General features: G+C 53.0%; 1 protein-coding gene across 6 annotated transcripts in view; it reads right to left on the minus strand.

The window, feature by feature from the left end:
• Sirpa (signal regulatory protein alpha) overlaps positions 1-17,849 on the minus strand; it is a 40,806-nt gene extending 22,957 nt beyond the window's left edge. For 3 of the 6 annotated variants that reach the window (XM_074074478.1, XM_074074475.1, XM_074074473.1), the window contains exons 1-2: positions 17,805-17,849; positions 16,863-16,950 (exon numbers count right to left, since the gene is read on the minus strand). In XM_074074478.1, coding sequence (XP_073930579.1) covers positions 16,863-16,941 — 79 coding nt within the window. In that variant the 5' untranslated portion in view covers positions 16,942-16,950; positions 17,805-17,849. Of the gene's footprint in view, positions 1-8,802; positions 8,930-16,862; positions 16,959-17,704; positions 17,726-17,804 lie in introns of those variants that run through there. The other 3 variants (XM_074074474.1, XM_074074477.1, XM_074074476.1) reach the window with 3 other exon arrangements.
• Positions 17,850-18,801: the final 952 nt, after the last annotated feature.

Raw genomic sequence — 18,801 nt, forward strand, 5'->3', positions numbered from 1 at the left:
TACGCACATGAGACAGGGACCTAGATAGACAGACTAGGGGCCAGGGGCCAGGAAGATGACTGGGCAGGACCAGGTTGCTGTGAGCTGCGGATGCCCAGGGGCTAAGTGAGGACAGCTCAGAGCAAGGCATAGCCAGGGTCCTGCATTTGGAGCAAAGCAAGGCAGGAAGAGAAGGACAGTTCATAAAGACCCTGGAAAACCACAGCCATCACGGGGGGGAGGGGAGGGCAGGGATTGGTTTCTCTTAGAAACTCAAATTTGGGTGTGTTTAAGCCCCTCTCTAAAATACAGCAGTTGCATATAATCTATGTATGTCCGTTCCCATACTGCACATCACCTCTAGATTACTGGTACACTCACGAGTCACTCGACGACAGGGATGTATCATTAGGTAATTTCATCACTGTGCGAACATCGTAGTGTAATTAACAGACCATTTAGGTCTGGCCTACTGCACACCAGGCTACATGGTCTACACCATCATCATAGTTGTGGCCTGTCACTACCAACACGTCATTATGCAGGGCATGACTATAAAACTTAATACTACGTAAACAGTGGTGACACAATGCTCTTCAGGGAAAGGTGGCCAGAGAACCCTCATGTTCAGTACAGATGCAGCCACCATAGGCCTAACTATGTTTTTTTTATTTGTGGGTGGGAGGGATTGGTTCTGGGGTTTGAACTCAGGGCTTCACACTTGCTAGGCAGGGGCTCCACTGTGTGAGCCACACCTCCAGCCCTTTTTGCTCTGGTTATTTTGGAGATGGGGTCTTGTTTTTTGTCCTGGCCAGCCTGGACTATGATCCTTCTATTTTAAGCTTTTCACTGTCACTGGGGTGACAGGTGTGCACTACACATCTAACTTTTCAGTCAGGATGTGTTCTCACAAACTTTTGTGTGTGTGTGTGTGTTTTTTTTTTTTTCCGCCCCCCAGGTTTGCTTGGACCTGCAATCCTCCTGATCTTAGTCTCCAAGTAGCTAGGATTACAGGCATGAGGCACAAGTGCCAAGTTCTCTCTACGTTTTGATCTATAGTTGGCTGAGGGTGTGGATATGGAAAACAAGGGATGGGACAGCCAACCATATACACAGACAGAGATACAGAAAGGGAGACGAGGTCAAGGAAGGGAGAATGGTGCAGCCTGGCATACAGTGGGTCAGGTGATCCAGGTCCCTAGCTGGGTTCCCCACTAACCCATCAGACAGGGCTACAGCAGACTCCCTGAGCAGTGTCCCCCAACCCCGCATGCTGGCTGGGCATGAGACAGACACTTTGAGTTTACTACCAGCCCATGGCCTGCTGTACCTAGGGAAGAGGGGCCAAGACCTGGTTTTCCCTCACTGTGGGCAAGCCCACCTCCTCGGGGCAAGGTGTTACCATATGCCTGCTGTCCTGCCTCTTTCCCCCTCCCCAGCCAGGGCTTCCTGGAGGCCTGCTTCTCATGGTAGGTGAACACAGGGGAGCCCAGGGAAAGAAATCAGAACGTGGGGCTGAGGGCAAGGGCTCAGCCAACCAGGGAGGGGTAGAGCTGGTGGCTAGATATGTGAGGGGCAGCACATGGAAGAATAGGCCAGCCAAGGCCCATAGGAGCAGGCAGCCACCTGGGGACATCAGCGGCATCACCAGCAGTTACCAACAGCACAGAGGCCGGGACATTCCAGTGTGTCTGTACTTGAGCATGGGAGACGGTCGATCTGGAAACACAGCTTGCAGGAAGCACAGGTGCGGGGCAGAAGGCTCCCCCTAAGCCTGCTCAGCATCCCCTCCCTGGACCCCCAACTCTGCCATCCCTAAAGCTAAGTACCATGATCTGCTCCCAGCAGTCATGAGGACCATGACAGACCTATACATAAGCTGCATGCTTGTTGGTTAAGTTCTGCTTCCTATCCCAATTGTATCACAGAGCTGTATCATTTATATACTTGATTTCTCTTGACTGTTATGTCCCTGCCCAAAGAATGGTGAATCCACAAGGGACTGTCTCCAGCCTCCTGCCTAGAACAGTATCTGGCACACCTTGGGTCCCCAATAAATACACGCTGAGCAAACACGCTGATGGAGGAGGAAGGAGGGGCTTGATTTGCTCCCAGACCACGAGCCTCTTCCTTCATCTGTTCAATGGAGCTAACATTGGCTCCAGGAGATATCCAGGAGACGGCTCCCAGTTATTATTATCCTTATCAATAACAGTGCACAGGGCTGTGAGTCAGCAGTGGGCCAGGAGCACTGCGCTCAGGAGGGGCTCAGAATCCACGCTGCACACGGCAAGTTGGGCCAGGGCTATTCCTGAGGTGCAGCCGGAGGCCTGTCATCACACCCCGGGCGGGCGACAATAAAATGTGGAGCTGGAGAGGGCTGATCCTCCCCCACTCTCTTTTTTTTTTCCTTTTTTTTTTTTTTTTTTAGCTCCTCTCAAGCTCTCCACCAACTGCAGCCAGATTTAGGAAGCTTAATTAATTAGCTAGTGTTTATAAAGTGTTTGAAGAATTTTAAAAGTGCGACGTAAGTGCCAAATATTATTTTAATCTGGGTGTGTGTGTGTTTTTTTCCAACAGAGAGCTTTTTTTTTTTTTTTTTTTTTTTGCTTGCTTGCTGTCTTTTCTTTTTCTGTACACATTCCACTCTGGGATCTGGGCTTGTTAAAAATTGCTCCTGTAGTCCAGCCCAAGGGTCATGGTGCTGATGTTGCTGGGAAAACTATTTCCTACTCTCCCTCGGGCCCCTAGCAGAGTGGGCACAGTTCAGGCGTCTGCACAGGAGCAGAGGGTGGCTGGGCAGGCTTGCCACCTGCTGTTGGTGTTAGGGGAACCTGAACGCCCTCTGGACAAGAAGTTTGGTAGGACAGACCACAGGTGTGAGAACTGCTCACCAGTCCCCAGCTGGGCTGTTCACAAGGACCTGACCTCAGGCACTGGGTAAGTCCCCTCCATAAAGGTCATGAAAAAGGGGGAAAACAACCCAAAGGGCCAGTGATAGGGATGGTTAAGTGAATGACGGCTCATCCCCCACATGGAATTACAGGCAACCATAAAAAGCCATCACCATGAAAACCGTGCTACTACGGACATTTTTCATGGCATAATTTTAAATAACATAGTGGTTATGCAAATAAAACCTGCTCATTGCAAAGCATTTAGAAGAAACAAAAAAGTATGAAAACAAAATAATAATCTCATATAATATCATCAAAGATAACTGCAATCAACACTTTGATGTACCGTAGTTAAAGCACGAGTGAATAAAAACAAGGTAAAATCATACCTTCAGATAACTATGGATATGTGCAAACATTTTGCTTTGTTCATTTAAGCATTCTTCTGAAAATGAAAAATTGAGAACATCTAATATCCAAGGAGAGGAAACTGGCTGACCCTCTTGTGAATCTCCTTCATGGCCAGGTCCACAGTCGTGGAAATGACAGTGTGGAATTGTAATGGAAATCTGCTTCAGATAGGTGTGGGTTACCGAGTGACAGACTTAGTATGATCCCACATTTCCAGTTTTGGGGTAAAGGACCTGAAGGATTATCAGTGATTGCTTTTGAGTGGTAGATCTGCGTGGGATTTTGCTTTTGTTTATGTTGTCTGTTTGCATTATTTGTGCAAGAGATGATGGAAAACCTGCTTTCAATATGATTGTGGTTTTTGCAAAATAAAACTACTTATGAATAACTGCAAGGTAGTATCCAGAGCTATAAAATACAACTCTCTCCAGATTGTGACTCTAAAGCAACTGATGAGTTTGTTCTCCCCCCACTTCTTTTTTTCTATTTTGGGTATTTTTTAGATTTTCTAAACTGAATGAACATTAAATAATTCATATAGTATCATGGCTGAGGGGAGGGAGTGACTCAGTGGTAAGAGTGCTTGCCTAGCATGGGTAAGGTCCAGAGTTTGATCCTCAGCACCAAAAAGCAAAAACAAAATAAAGAATACACACAAGCTCGTGTGTTTAAAGAGTGTAACGTAATGTACACGTCACTCGTGTTGTTTACTGTTTGAATGAACCTCCCCTCCTGCGATCCTGTTTCATTCACTGCCATGACCCTAGCTGCTGATACCTGCTTGGTACAGAGTAGATGCAAAAGAAACACTTGCTGACGGACTAGCGAATTGTGTGTTTGGAGAATGAGGTCTGAAGTGGAAAGGTGGACACCATTATGTGTGGTGTTCCACTTGGGGAATGAAACTGGGATGGAATAGAGGTGGGCATGTCTTTTTGTTACTTTAAGTAAATAATGTATTGAATGTATTAAAAATCTTTTTGCAGTGATCATTCAACATTTTTGGAAAAATGCAAGTAGTGAAGCAGAATGTGTAAGGAATTTTTCTAGGGACAGAAGGAATGTCCTGTGTTTGTTCTAAGAGGAACTTGGGGTCTACAGTACATGGGGCCACAGTACAGGGCTGGTCAGTGATGAATTACGGACCCCTGCCATGTGCCAGACCCTGTGCCTGGGCTGCGATGGCTGTGCCCCTGGCCTTACAGAGCTTGCACACTAGTTGTGAGGACAGATTTTGAAGAAGTCACACAAATGATTGACTGCATTTGGAATGGACCCCAAACCTGCTGGACAAGCTAAACTAATGAGCTAGTGACTCTGACTCCATCTTCTCCCTGTGACCTGCTGACCTCACCCTGCTTCCTTTCCTTCTTCATTGGCCAAGGTGTCAAATGCCAAACCCCTTGAGTCAAATGTCCCCAAAAACTACAGTAAGGTGGAGACTGAGAACTGACCACTAGGTATAGAAATGCATCTCATTTTTTGAAAAAAAAATAAATGCTATGCTCATATGTGGGTTTTGAGATTGAGTAAAGATGAAAATGATCTTCCTAAGAAGAGATGATAAGCAAGACTGGCTTTCTAAGGGAAAACCAAACCAACGTGGAAGTGAAGCTGAGGAGTGGGGGAGGGCGGTGGTGAACCCCGGCTGTGATTCCCAAGGTCCCACCCAGGGAGAGGCCCCAGCTGACTCGTCCACTTCCCCCAAGAGCCAGTTGTGTTCAGGTGGGAACTCATTGCCATTTACATGGGAAATTGTCTGTCCCCTGAATTACTGGGCCACCAGAGCATAGAGCCCCCGTGTTCTGTAGACCCCGAGTTCCTCTTGCAAGGACAGGCTGGAGGTCACCCCTTTGGTTTCTAAAAACTTCAAGAGCCCTGGGGCCTAGAAAGTTACAGTAGAGCTCAGGCAGTAACTGGGACTCAGAGTTCCAACATGCCTTGTCTCCTGACCCCAACAGCAGAGTCAGCTCAGATTTCCAACCCTGACCCTCAGTACCGGCTAGTCTCAGGGCTGCAGTCACCATGATCACACCAGCCTTCTGCTTGTAACCTGACTGTGAGACAGTGTGTAGGGCAGAAGGCTGCAAAAGGACACATGAGCATTCATGTGCCGAGTGTGCAGGAAAGAGTACACATACCAGAGTGAGGGGCAGATATACGCATGCACAGGAGTATGCAGGGCACACACATACACACACAAAGGAAGGCACAAGGGTGCGTGTTAGCACACAAGTGTGCAAAGCGATGTGTGGGTGCAAGAATATGTTGGAGGGCAGCACAAGAATGTGTCAGAATGGGGAGGCTGGTGAACAGGGCATGCGGGGGAGTGACCTGTGGGAGGAGAGGGCCTGGTCATGTGTGGGAATGTGGACAGATGTCTGGGAGGGTGTGAGTGTGTGAGAGCACATGAATGTGTGCGCGAGTAACTGCAGGAGGCATGCACAAAAGTAATGTGTATACAAGGGCATGCATTATGTACTTAGGTGGGCATGCGTGCAAGAGTGGGTGCACGGGTGAGTGTGAATGCAAGGGCATGTGCACAGCATAAGAGCAGGGGGACATGAATGGGGACCACAATTTGTGAGCACCCTGTGTATCTGTGCACACATGTGTGTGTGGTTGGCTGGGAACATGCCTCCAAGGATGAGACTGAGGATATGAGATTCTTTACAAGAAGGATGACAGCTGCCTCCCTCCTGTCTATCACTGGCTCCTGTTGCGTGGGGCCTGAGCAGAATCCCCTCTCAGGTTCCTAGCCTGGAAAGGAGGTGCTACCTTTCTGGAGTACATGCTTACTGGGTGTGGCCACAGGGCATAGGGAAGGGCCCATAACTGCCTGCTGGAGTGTAGGACCTGGCTCAAAGGCAAACGGTACCCAGGTCTGGATTCCCAGAGAGTGTTGCCCCAGTGTGAGGCTGCATAGGCTCCATGATCCCCAAGTGGGAAGCTTGGGGCTCTGACAGTGGCAGCTAGGCCATGATTGTCCTCTGGTGTTGGAATGGTTCGTTCATGTTCCTTTAGCCTTGCTCTACTGCAAGGCCCAGGCCTAGCTGCCATAGGACACAGAGCGAGGAGTGAGCCCTTCCCTTGAGAATAGCTTGGACCCAGGGAATGGCCATCTGCAGGTGATCAGCATCATGAGAGGAGGCCTGGGGATGGGGTCCCGGAAGACCTCCTGGAGTGGTGGCCCCTGAGCCAGGTCTTAGAGACAATAGAGGCTGGGTGAAGGGAAGCAATCCAGGAGGAAGGAGTCACAGATGAGGGCCCTGCACAATCTGGAGACCAGGGCAGAGTTCTTGGGATGCACATCCCAGCAAATGGGGCAGGGCTAGCCTGGGCCTGGTCTAACCCAGCACCCCGATGGCTTCCACTGCCTATCTGAAAGGCAGGGCATCACTGAGCATTCTGTGGGTCCCACTGGCTAAACTCATTGGCGGAGATGCCTGGATGTTGTGGTAGAAAGGACACCTGCCCCAAAGCAGCACAAAGCAGTCTGGTCATTGAGAGGCTCCCTGCTTTACCTACTCCCCAGGCAGCTCAAGGACTGGGCTCTGTGCCATCTTCCCAGTGGCTCCCTGTGGAGCGGGAAACTCTAGATAGCACAAAGCTTGTGCTCTGAGACTAGAGGCCTATACATCTTATCCCTGGAGGGGCGACTTGGTAAAGACACCTCTACTTCCTCACTGTGACCAGGGAATCCAGCCCTCTCCCTCCTCAGGCACTCAGTGGTTCTGAGCTGGACGGGTTATTCCACATCTGCTTGGCTCCTCTCTCTCCCATGTACCAGAATCCACCCAGTAGTAGGTCCTGCTGGCCCAACTTCCAAGATGTGGCTGGCCTCCAGCCTCCTCTTCCCACCTCCACTGCATGCCTTGGTTCAACTAGATCCTTATCACAGTGGCCTTCCTGTCTCCAACTCAACTCTCTATAGCCCATGTTCCTGCTATAGTAAGCCTCTAAGACCTCTAAGACCTAAGTCAGGTGACATCTCTCTTTTGTTTCCTTCCTAAGGTCCCCACTTCACTGAGTGAGACCCAGAATCCTTACCATGACTCAGGGCCCCACACCTGGCTCTTTTGCAATCATGCAAAAGACAGTCACCACAGGACCTTTGAACTTGCTGTTTTGTCTGCCTGGTACTCTCTTCCCCTAGATATCTACATACCTGGCTATCTGAGAGACCTTCCCTGACACCTTGTATGAAATACTACTTACTCCTCCGTACCCCACCCTTGTCTTGATTTTTCTACCTATCACTTACCACTCAACATAGTGTTCAGTTAAATTTTTTAGTGTCTAGTTTCCCTGCCCTAGACTTAGAAGTACTTTTGAAAGCTGGGCCATAGTTTCATTCCTTAGGACCAGAGAAGTGGTGGCATCTGTTGAAGGTGTAGTTTGGTTTGGATTCTCACTCCCTGACCACTCTGGACCTCTGGTTCCTCCTCTATAAAATGGGATGATGACAATGAAAATGATGATGACACTAGGTCTGTGCAGAGGGTAGAATGGGCCAGTGTGAAAGAGCTTAGCCCTGAGCCAGGCATAAAGTAGTGCTCAGTACAGTGTGGCTGGGCATTTAAAGATGAAGGGGATGACAGATAACCATGTCCTTAAGCCTGAGAGGCGAAGGACTCTCTCAGGCAGAACCAGCTCCTCCTCAGCGTTATACACAAGACAACGCTGAGTGCGATCTGTAGGCAGACTGGGCAGGCCAGGCACACTGTCAGCAGAGAGAGTTGGTGGCCCTGATGAGTGGCAGCTGGGTTCAGACAGAGCCTGGAGGTACGGATGTAGTGCTTGGAGCATGACCCTGTTTGCACAGAGGCAGGGAAAGAACTGTAAATGCGTGTGCTCTGTAAGCACTCTTTGTACTGAGATGGGCCTCGGGGGACCAGAAGAGGCAGGGAGAGTGCACAGAGGTTGCCAATGCCACACCCACTTGGCCTGGTGCCTCAACATCCTAAGGACCTTCTTCCTGCCTCCCCATTCTGCAGGGGAAGAAAGTGAGGCCTGAGAAAGAGGCCTGAGAGGCCTTCCAACCTCCGGGCCCCAACTTACTCTGAGCCAGGCCCCCAGCTGCATAGCCATGCCCTCACAGTACAGTCAGTGGCTGGGCAGCCCAGCAAAGTGAGTGCAGCTGTCACCATCCTCTTCTTACAGACAGAGGTGGAGATCTAAGAGGCAGGATTTCAGCATGGGAGGCTAGAACGCCTGCCCACATGTGATCGCTTCTTACTGGACGGGGGTCCCCTCCAGCTCCTGCCTCTGCATCCTTGAGCTGCCAAGAATGTGCACACATTGTCCCGGCTGAGATAAAAGCCCCCTTAAAAGCGACACGCATTTATTAAATGACATTTGCCGAGGTTTGCGCACACACGGCTGCCGGCAGCAGTCTCTGGACAGACGGGATTTTTCCCAAGCTGACACCATTCATGGATTCCATTTATAGGGCTTTTTGCAGCTCGCCAAAGCACTTTCCATGGCTCTTAGTTCCCTTAACCCCCCACAGTACCTGTGTAGGAAGAACAATGGTTGCCAGTCCACTTTGCAGATGGGGAAACCGAGGCCTGGAGCAGGGAAAACGTGCTCTGGCATCAGCTGGGAAGTGGCATGGGTGGGGGTCCCGTGTGCTGACTCTCCTGCCAGAGCAGAATCAGGACGCTCATCAATACAGGTGCTAGAAGTGACCCCAGGATGGGTGTCAGGGTGGGGAGATGCGCAGGAGAGCAACCCGGCCATACCTCCACTTCACTGTAGGGGAAACTGAAGCCAGAATAGGAAAGTGATGGGTTTGCTGTTGCAAACGGATGGACAGATGCTCCACTTGCTCTTTTGAGCCCAAACCATACAAGGATGATAGAATAGTAACAGGAAGGGCAAGCATGGCTAAGCAACAATGCCTTCAAGGCATGGCAGGCCTGAGGAGCCTCTGGAGGGAACCAGCAAGACAGGACTGTCACCAATCCCACTCCACAGAGGACCAGACTGAGGCTTAGGGAGGTACACCACTGGGTCAAGGCCGTGAGGCTGCAGAGGAGTCCGACTTCGCTCTGTCCATCCTCACAGCACTTCCAGACCATCTCATGCAATGACTCTGGGCGGAGGGAGCTGACTCCGTACTGGGCCCACCAGCCCTGGCCCAGGGCGAGCAGTCCTTCCTGCACGAGTTCACGGCTTCAGCCCCGCTCATTCATCATGGTGTGTAAAGTGGGGCAAGCGTTCTGTGTTGCTGGAATTTTAAACACAATTCTGAGGCTTCTCAGCTGCCTCCTCCTGCTCCACCCTGCACTGAGATGTTTTGAGCTTCCTGATATTGTAGCACAATGGGCAGAGGGGCTTGTGGCACAGTCCTGCCATAGAGGTGGCACCGTGTGGAAGTCAGGGAATGGGCTTTGCCTGTGCACCTTGTGGCTCTCTTGGAAAGGGGGTTTTGTTCCTCCAATTTAACTATATGGATGAACTCATCCACAGTGGGCCAGGCCCTGAGCTGAGGTCCTGGGAGGCCCGACACTGAATAAACCAGACAGTTCCTACTCTCATGTAGCTTACATCCTAGTGGGGGAAGATGAGGAAACCATGACACAAATAAGCATAGAAACGGCTAGGAGGCAAACCTAGCACAGCGACAGAGAACCACAAGGAGGACCAACTTAGAACAGGGTGGCTGGAAAAGGCATCCAAGCAAGTGAGATGGCAGCTTAAACCTGTAGGAAGCAAAGGCCAGGAAGGTGTTCCAGCAGGAGAGGTCAGCCAGTGCAAAGGCCCTGGGGCAGAAAAGAAGCTAGTGCAGATGACAGCCAGAATGCTGCCTCGCAGGATGAAGCCCAAGGGGAAAGGTCATAGGGGTAGGAGGTGACACTGGAGACAAAGATGTGCTCCAGAAAATGCTATGTGGTAAGGCCATTACTATTTTTGTAAGAGCAGTGGAACAGGGCCAAAGATAGGCTTACTGCAGCTGCCACTTCTAAAGAGAATGAAGGGGTGAGGGCAGGAGCAGGGAAGCAGCAATGAGGGTGCTGCAGCATTTAGGGGCTTGGATTCAAATCCTAGCTTTGCACTTAAAAGCTGCGTGACCTAAGGCAAGTCACTTTACCTCTCTGAGTGTCCATTTCTTCAACTATCCAACGGGTAAAATAATAGTTCCCATCTCACCCAATCACGGTGAGCATTAAGTGGACAATGCATAATGATGTTGTCACGTGGTCTGACGTGCTCACTACTGGGTATTCAGTGAGACAGATCCTACCTGATCTGGTCCTGACCTCTGCTAACTCTCCCACCCATCTTCTTTCACGCTAACTACACTGGTCTCCTTGCTATTCCTGCACATAGCAAACTCATGCCAGCCCCAGGGCCTTTGCACTTGCCATTCCTCTGCACAGAGGCTCTTCCCCTGATATCCCATGGCTACTCTCCTTCTCAGAAGCCCTCCATCAGTCCCCACTGATCCTCTCTGTTCCCTCCACCTGCTTTAGTTTTCTTCCCAGCACTTGCCTCCACCTGACAGAATTCGTTTACTGGGGTTTGGTTTTGCCTCCTCACTAGAATGTCAGCACCATGACAGCAGGTGCGTTTGTCTGTCTTATTCACAGCTGTCCCTCTGATCACCTGAAGCACATAGCAGATACCCGAATATATTTGTTGAATGAATATTTATAATTGAATGACCCAGCAAAGCAATCAAGAGTGAATTATGGCTTGGATCCTGGCTTTAACTTTCACTGGCTGTGTGGCCTTGAGAGGAGCCCAGCTTAGCTTTGGGGGAGCCTCAATTTCCCCATCTGTAAAACAGGGAAGAAGGGCTCCATGCTTTTTAGTTCAATGTGAGGATGAGGCAACAGTGAACTTGAAGAGATGCAATCAGTGTACAGGTGGGAAATGACACCACATTCTCCATGCCTGCTCCCCAGCAGCGAGGGCCAGGAGAACCAAGAATGGCCCATCAGCATCGCGGCTGGGGCTCATTACATCATTCCTTCTCATTTTGTTATGTCTGAAATTTTCCAAAATGAAAAGCTATGCAAGAGATCACATGTCCAGAGCTCAGCCTGTGCCAAGCACATGTGTGCTGAGTATGTCCCTCCTCTGAGGTCTTCCACTTCTGGAGGACAAGGATGGGTGGCTTGAAAATCAGGGCAGAGGAGCCAGCCCTTGCATGGCCACCCACTCTCTCTGACAGCCCTTGAAACTTCCAATCTCCTCCTGATCCCAGCACCTGAGCTTGGGCTCCTGCGCAGAACACCAGCATCAACACCCTGCACCCCTAAACATACGTGCCAGGAAATCTGGCAGACACAAAGAACTAGAGCTGTGGGGGGGTCCCACTTCCATGACAGCTGGACAGAGGGCCTGGCAAGACACCTGGCAGGGAAGATCCAGCCTGCGAGGGCTCCGTGAGGAGACTGGCCCTAGATCACCGTCATTAACAGGAAAACCACATCAGCTGTCAAAACAGACACTTCCCTCTCCAGCACAGATGGGACAGAAATCCATCTGGGGAGGAGCCCCAAGAGTACAGGATGCCAGCAGCCCTGGGCCTCAGTTTCCCTACCTGCCAAGCAAGGCTAAGAGATGTGACAGATGACAGTGAAGGCTCTGGGGTCAGGCTGATCAGGGTGGTCATCCGTGCCTGACACTGTGTAGCCTTGGGCAAGTCAGTTCCCCTCTCTGGGCCTCCCTTTCCTTGTTGGTCAAATAGGCCGGCTGCTACTGGTGCACTGCACCCGGAGTAGCTGTGAGTACCACCGGGGTCACAGAGTGAGGAGCCCAGGCACCGGTGGAAAATGATGGTGTCTGGTATTATTACTTCAGCATTTTCTCATGGAATTCAGGATCCTGGCAGGTTTCTGGCTTTCACAGTGGAAACGTCCAGTACAGCCCGGCTTTTAAAAGCCTTGGCCTGGACCATAGGAGGTTTGGCGTCTGGACCATAGGAGTTTTGGCGTCCCCCACAGGCCTGGCCTCAAATCTGCAGCGAGCTCAGCCAGGTCCTTTCTCTCCCGGCTGTAGTGAGGCCCTCTCAGGCCCCCTCTGGCTTTCCAGGTCTGGGAGTCCACAGTTGCAAACTGTGGATCCAGACAGAGACACCTAGAGGCAGGCTGTGCCCACGGCACCACACTCAGTCCTGGTAACCGGCAATTAAGTGGTACAGCCTGGTTTTCGCACGGCCTGTCCATCCCCCACCAGCGCTAAAGCTTCAGAGAAAAACACCTGGCTGAGCTGAACAGCACTGACGTTCATTCACTCATCCAGTGATGCTTCCAGAGCGCCCACTATGTGCCAGGCACCTGCTAGATGCTTTACGAAAGTAGTCCTGATTTTACAGACGAGCAAATCAAAACAGAATAAAACAAAATGGCAAGAGAGGCTAGCATGTATTGAGCACTGATGACACACTAGGCACACTTCAAATGTCACACTCACACAAATCGACTTAGTCCCTTGTAATAGGGCTACTAACATCCCTAATTCACAGATCAGAAAACTGAGGCCCAAAGAAGGTGAGTAAGTTGTCCAGGTGGGGGGCGCAGCTGGGACTGACACCAGGGGCCTCAGTACTGTCTCAGCAGCTCACTAAGGCCACAAAAGCAGGTCTGAGTTAAACATACCATGTGTGTGGTCACCGAACAAGAAGGAAGTAATAAGCGTCCTCCTAGAGGAGCAGATAAAATCCTGGAGAGAGTTGAGAGAAGGAAGAAAGCCCCAGATTAGGAGGTGCATAGATGAAGGATGGGTAGGAGATACAGGGAAGGGCATTTCTGATGGCAGGAACAGTATGGCAAAGGTACAGACAAGAGTTCAGCCAAACTGGGTTAGACCACGTGTCAATGACATATGAATCAAACACCTCTAGTTCACACGCTTGGACACAGAGCTCACACGGTCCACCTCGGATTCTCCTATGAGGGTCTCCTGGGACTTTGGGGTGCTGCTGCACAGAGCAGCCAGCAAGACTAGAGTGTGCAAGGAGGGGATCCCCCCACCCTGTGGCATTGCCCTGGATCTGCTGTTGGGAAACATGTGGCCTTGGCCTGTCAGTGAGGAGCTCAAGCCTGGCTGCTGCTTTTTGTTTTTTCAAGGAAAACTTGGATCAAGAGCGCAACAGTTTTGAGCTGGGGAGGGATGCGATGAGAGCCGTGTTGACAGGCCAGAAATCTGAGCACATTTAAGAAGAGTGGTGGGGGGAACCTCTGTCAGTCCAAGACTACAAATAACAAAATAACCTGTCGCACAGAGCCGTTGGAAACAGCGAGCAAGTGCGTGTGGGATCCGAACAACACTTTTAGACTCCCTTCCTCTCGCACACCCCCTCTCCATCTGTCGCAAAGGGCACCGGGAAGATGCAGGGAGGAACATTCCAGCTCTGGGGGCTCCAGAGCTCAGCATCCCAGATCAGGGGGCTCTTGCAGGAGCCACATCATGCCCATGTGTTATCATCTGTGAGGCCAAGGGGCTGCCAGCGTTCCACACTCAGCGAGTTCTCAGAGACACACCTGTGACTCAGTCAAAAACTTCTGTTCAGAGAAGGAACCTGTCCACAATTCTCGGCCTAAGCCAGGCTGGTGTGGGGGCGGGGTCCTCTCCCCCTCCAATGTGGACTAAGTAATCCTGGTTTAGTCATTTATTTCTCTCATCACAAGTCACCCAGCAGGAAGGGCTGCATCCAGAATCCTGGCTCCCTCACCACTTACTCCTGGGATGAGTTACTTTCCCAGCTTGGGACTTGATTTTCCTCATCTGTAAGATGGAGCTCCGAGTCAACTTGTGCATCGTTGATGAGTGAACTGACGTAGACAAAAGGCCAGGGCCTGGACAGCAGCAGGCTATTTAATCAACATTGGTCCCCTCCCTCTCTGAGCACATAGTTCACATGAGGACTTCACATGTGCCGAGTGAGTGCAAGCTAAGGAATGAATCACAAAGCCTCCACAGGGTTGGGATAATTAAGGGCTAGAAAGTACCCAGAGAACACCGCAGCTTTAAAGGACCTCCTGACAGCCTGGGCATGTCCCAGTCAAATCCCCACCCCTTTCTTTTCTTATGAAAAGAGGAAGTGAGAGAAGCTTTACCACTTAGGAAAGTACAGTGTAGGCACCAGCATACCACCCGACACTCAAGGGTCACAGGGTCCCGCTGCCCCTCAAAGCCAGAACCCTAACCTGGCTTGGCCTCCTTCAATCTAGAGAAAGTTTGTCTATGTGGAGGTGACCCTGAGATGCCAAGGCCCCAGGTGGGGCCAGGTGAGAATTCCACAGGGTCAGGCCCTGCAGCCCTGGAATCAGGCTCCCTCAGTGAAGTGACGTCAGGAAACAGACGGCTCCAACACCAGGCAGTGACTTCACCGGAATCTTTTTAGAATTTCCCTTTGGTGGCATTTGTGCCAACTACAATCTTTAGAAACTTCTTTCCCTGCCTCCCCTAACCAAGACAATCCATGTGACCAGTCCCCCCAACAGGGATCACGTAAAACCACAGCAATCACGTCACACCTCCCAGGATGACAGCTCTGCCTGAGACAAGCGTGACACCAGCGGTCTTTCAACCCAAAGTCGCCTTCCTAAGCCTGACATTTGAGTTTCTCACTTGAACAAATCCATTTTCTTAGAAAATTGTACAACTGCCTTCTACGTTCCTGCCCATCTCTCCCATCTCTCTATTGCTTTGTCATAAGTTTCAGGCCCCAACACGAGACAGGCAAGGCCCTGAAGCCCCATCCTCCAGCCAAACCAGGCAGTCTATGCTCAGGGGGCAGTGTGACCAGGACCCCAGAGAACTCAGAGTAAAGGATGGCAGGCTAGAGCTCTAAGGGCCAAACTGACTCCTTCCTTGCCACTGTCACCAAGAAATTCACTCCACCCCCTGAGATTTATTTATTTCAAAGTTAATCTGGGCCCCTCCGCGGTTCCCACTTTTTCAGACTATTGATGCTGAATGGTTGGAACGGAAGTTTTATGGCCCAATCTTTACCATTTTATAGATTGTTTTTATAGGCAAAGGGGGGAAGATGTGCTCACAGGAAAGGTGTTGGCGTTCCCAGCCAGCACCTGGGAAGGGCAGGCTGGCCATCTGAACACTTGTTAATCAGTGCCACCGCTCATTTGCCAGGGACTGAACCACAGGGTCCTGGTCAGATAAGGGTCTGGAATAGACATTTAGAAATTAACATAGGCCCAGTTCCCTGCTTCAGGAAAACGAAGCACTTAGGAGAGATGCTTGTGTGTTTCCAGGCCAGGGAGGGTGGCCGGGCAGGAACTGGGACTTTCACAGGGCACAAATGGCTGGCTCAGACAGATCAGAGCCCCTTGCGGGAAAGATAGGAAATTTATCAGTGCTTCCATCTGCCCAGCAAGGACCCAATTTTATCTGAAAAGCACTGGGAGGTAGGGAGGGGTGGGAGGGCACCTTGTGGGTTCTTGGGGTTCAGGAAACTGCAGGGCTACCTCCCACTTTTCCTTCCACCCACTCAGCTGGGTCTCTCTTCCTCACTGCTATCAGATGGCTACCAGTCTCCAGGCAAAAGCAGGGGTCAGACACAGAGCCCATCTTTACCTCACTGCTGAAATTGGGGGTGCGGGGACCCCTCTGCCAATAACACCTTCAAGAGGCCACCAAAGAAGATCCCCATTCTTCACTCCCTCCCCAGTTCCTTGAACGCTGCCTTTTCTCTGCTCCCCTTTTTTTAAAAGGGGTTTTGCAAACCCCTTTAAGAAAACAGGACTCCTGAATGGTGACCTCACCCCTTGGCGAATCACAGGAGCCTTCAGAGCCCGCCTGCCTGTCTGCCAGAACAGCCAGGTGTTTGATGTAGGCCAACAAAAAGACATGCTCAGAGCCACAGGTAACAGCCCGCAGAACACCTGAACTGCAGGGAGCTCAGAAGCCTGAGAAGGCAGGAGAAAAGCGGGAGCCGGTGAGGGACAGACAGTGAGGAGGAGAACATCCAGGGACAGGCTGTGCCACCACAGGACAATCTGCAGCGTCTTCCCCAAGGATCTGTTGATAGAGCAGCTCACCAGGCCTCCCTCTCTCCCTCTCCCCACACACTAACACAGCTTGTCTCGAAAACCAGAGGAACCGCTGGCTCACTCTTCCCTAATTGCAACAGCCTGTTTCATTCCAGGAAGCACCAGGGACTTCTGCCCCCCACCCCCTCTCTCAGACCCTTGAAGTCAAACCTGTGGAAAACGTAAGTGTAGGGAGAGACAGGGAAGCCAAGATGCCCAGCTCTGAGGTTCTGAAAGCCACCAGCCTGCCTCCCCCACCCCTAGACTGGGCAGGGGTGAGCCAACTCATCTCTATGTCCAGGTGCCCAGCGCAGGGCCACAAAATCACAGTGCACAGAGAAAGACCCTCTTAGGAAGAGTTCTATCCTGGATTCTAGCCTTGGCTGTGTGACCTTGGGCAAGTGACTGGCCCTCTCTGGGCCTCAGTTTCTGCATCTGTAACCCTGGTTACAGGCATCTATTTCCCCCTAGGGCTGCTCGGCATAAGATGAGCGGCTCCCAGTGGCAGTCTGCGAGGCCTGAGCCCACAGTTCGAGAAAGGCAGCGATGGGGAGGAACGGGTCCTTACCTGACCAGGCGCAGGACGAGGCGAGCAGCAGGCAGAGCAGCGGCCCGAGGCGGCCGGGGGCCGGGCCGGGGGGCTCCATGGGCCGCGGCTGCGGAGCGAGGAGGGAGAGCGGCGGTGAGTGCGCGCTCGGGCGGGCGGGCGCGGGCTGGAGCGGGGAAATGACTAAGGCCCCCTCCCCCTCCGGGCCTCCCCCCCTCCCCGCCCTGATCGGCGCCCGGAGCCCGAGCAGCAGCCGCCGCCGCCGCCGCGGGGCTCGGAGACTCCCCCGCCCCCCAGGAGGGATCGAGAGACGGAGACGGGGAGAGCCCCCGAGCGCGCGAGAAACGCAGCCAGGGGCGGCCGGAGAGGCGGCGGGAGAGGGAAACAGACCCAAGGGAGCCAGGCAGAGAGCCAGAGACACAGGGAGGCGAGCGAGGGGAGAGCGAGGGAAAGAGAGAGAGAGAGAGGGAAAGAGGGAGAGAGAGCGCGCGAGCGAGAGAGGGAGAGAGAGAGAGAGAGAGAGAGAGAGAGAGAGAGAGCGAGGGAGAGCGAGCGCGAGAGGAGTGCGCTGGGCGGCGCGCGGAGCGCCAGGCAGCGCGGGAGAGGACCGCGAGGGCAGGGCGAGGGCAGCGCGGCCGGCCGGGCCCGAGCGCCAGCCGCCCCCGCCGCTGCCCACCTGCCCCGCCCGGCTCCGCGTCGTTCGCCCGGCCGCGGTCCCCGCGCTGCGCCCGCCCCCACCCCGGCGCTCGGCCCCCTCCCGTCCGCCCTCCTCCTTCCCGCCTTCCCTCCGCCCGCCCGGGAGGCTGCGGGGCCCCGGCCGCCCGCGCGCCCGCCAGCTGCGCCCCGGGAGGCGGCCCGCGAACCTCCGCCACCAGCGTCGCCCGCCCGGGCTCGGGACCGCGCGAGCCCCGCGCCGACCGCGCCGTCCCCCACCCCGCCCGCCCGCTGGCGGCCAGCGCGGACCTGCGTAGCTGGGAGGCTGCCTGGCACTGGAAGCGCCGCCCGGGCCGCCCCGAGGCCCGGCCCGCTCCACTTTGCGCAAACTTGTTTTTCTAAGGTCAGCGCCGCCAGCTGCCTTACATCGTCCTCTTAAGGTGGACTGGGGAAGTTGCTGCCGACCTGCCCTGGCCTCGGCCTCCCGCCCGGCTGCTGGCTCCAGCTTCCCGGGGCGCTGAGGCTGGAGATGGGCGGACGGCGCGGCACCGGGATGGAGGGGCGGGGACGTTTGCGTTTTGCCCCTCCCAAGTGGCCCTGTCCCTGGGTCCCAAAGCTGGAGGTCCTCCTCGGGGTGGGTGGGTGGGTAGGGGCCCAAGTGGCCAAGTGTTTCAGCGCTGGGCCGAGGTGAAGCAAAATCAGGAAGTGAATGCAGGGGGAAGGGGAGAGGAAGGAGAGAGCGATGGCACAAAAATAGCGTGTGTGTAGGAAGGACTTCAGTGCCGCCTGGAAAAGAGGCACTGGGGGAGAGGAGCAGAGCGGGAAGGGCTGTGCAGGGAAAGAAGAGGGGAAGGGGCGGCTTCCGGGAGGGTGAGGTGTCGCTCTATCACCTGGGCAGATCGGGGTGGGGAAGGCCCAGATAGGGGTGTGGGGGAGAGAGTCGCCAACCTCCCCCAATATGACAGGCAGTGAGGAAGATGAGCGAGAAGAGGAAAGCTGGGGGAAGAGGCCTGGAGTCCCAGAGGATGGAGCCTCCCTGTCTGTCTGTCTCTTTTCCTTGAGGAAACAGAGTGCCCTGGTCATCTGGCAGAAGGCTCCACTAGCAGGAAGGGGAGTTCAAGACCCTCTACTAATTGGAGAGTTTCTGAGTTGAAAGTAAGCTCAGAGATAACCAATCCTGCCATCACAGAATGGCAGTTGCAGTAAGGGACATAATGAAGCAAAATGAGAAAAGCCCCCTCCTGTAAGTGGAGGAGTTGAGGCCAGAGAGGGAGGATGCTTGCTTCAGGCCACACAGCAAGGCCTG

The sequence above is a fragment of the Castor canadensis genome, chromosome 5 (assembly GCF_047511655.1).
Source record: "Castor canadensis chromosome 5, mCasCan1.hap1v2, whole genome shotgun sequence".
NCBI lineage: Eukaryota > Metazoa > Chordata > Mammalia > Rodentia > Castoridae > Castor > Castor canadensis.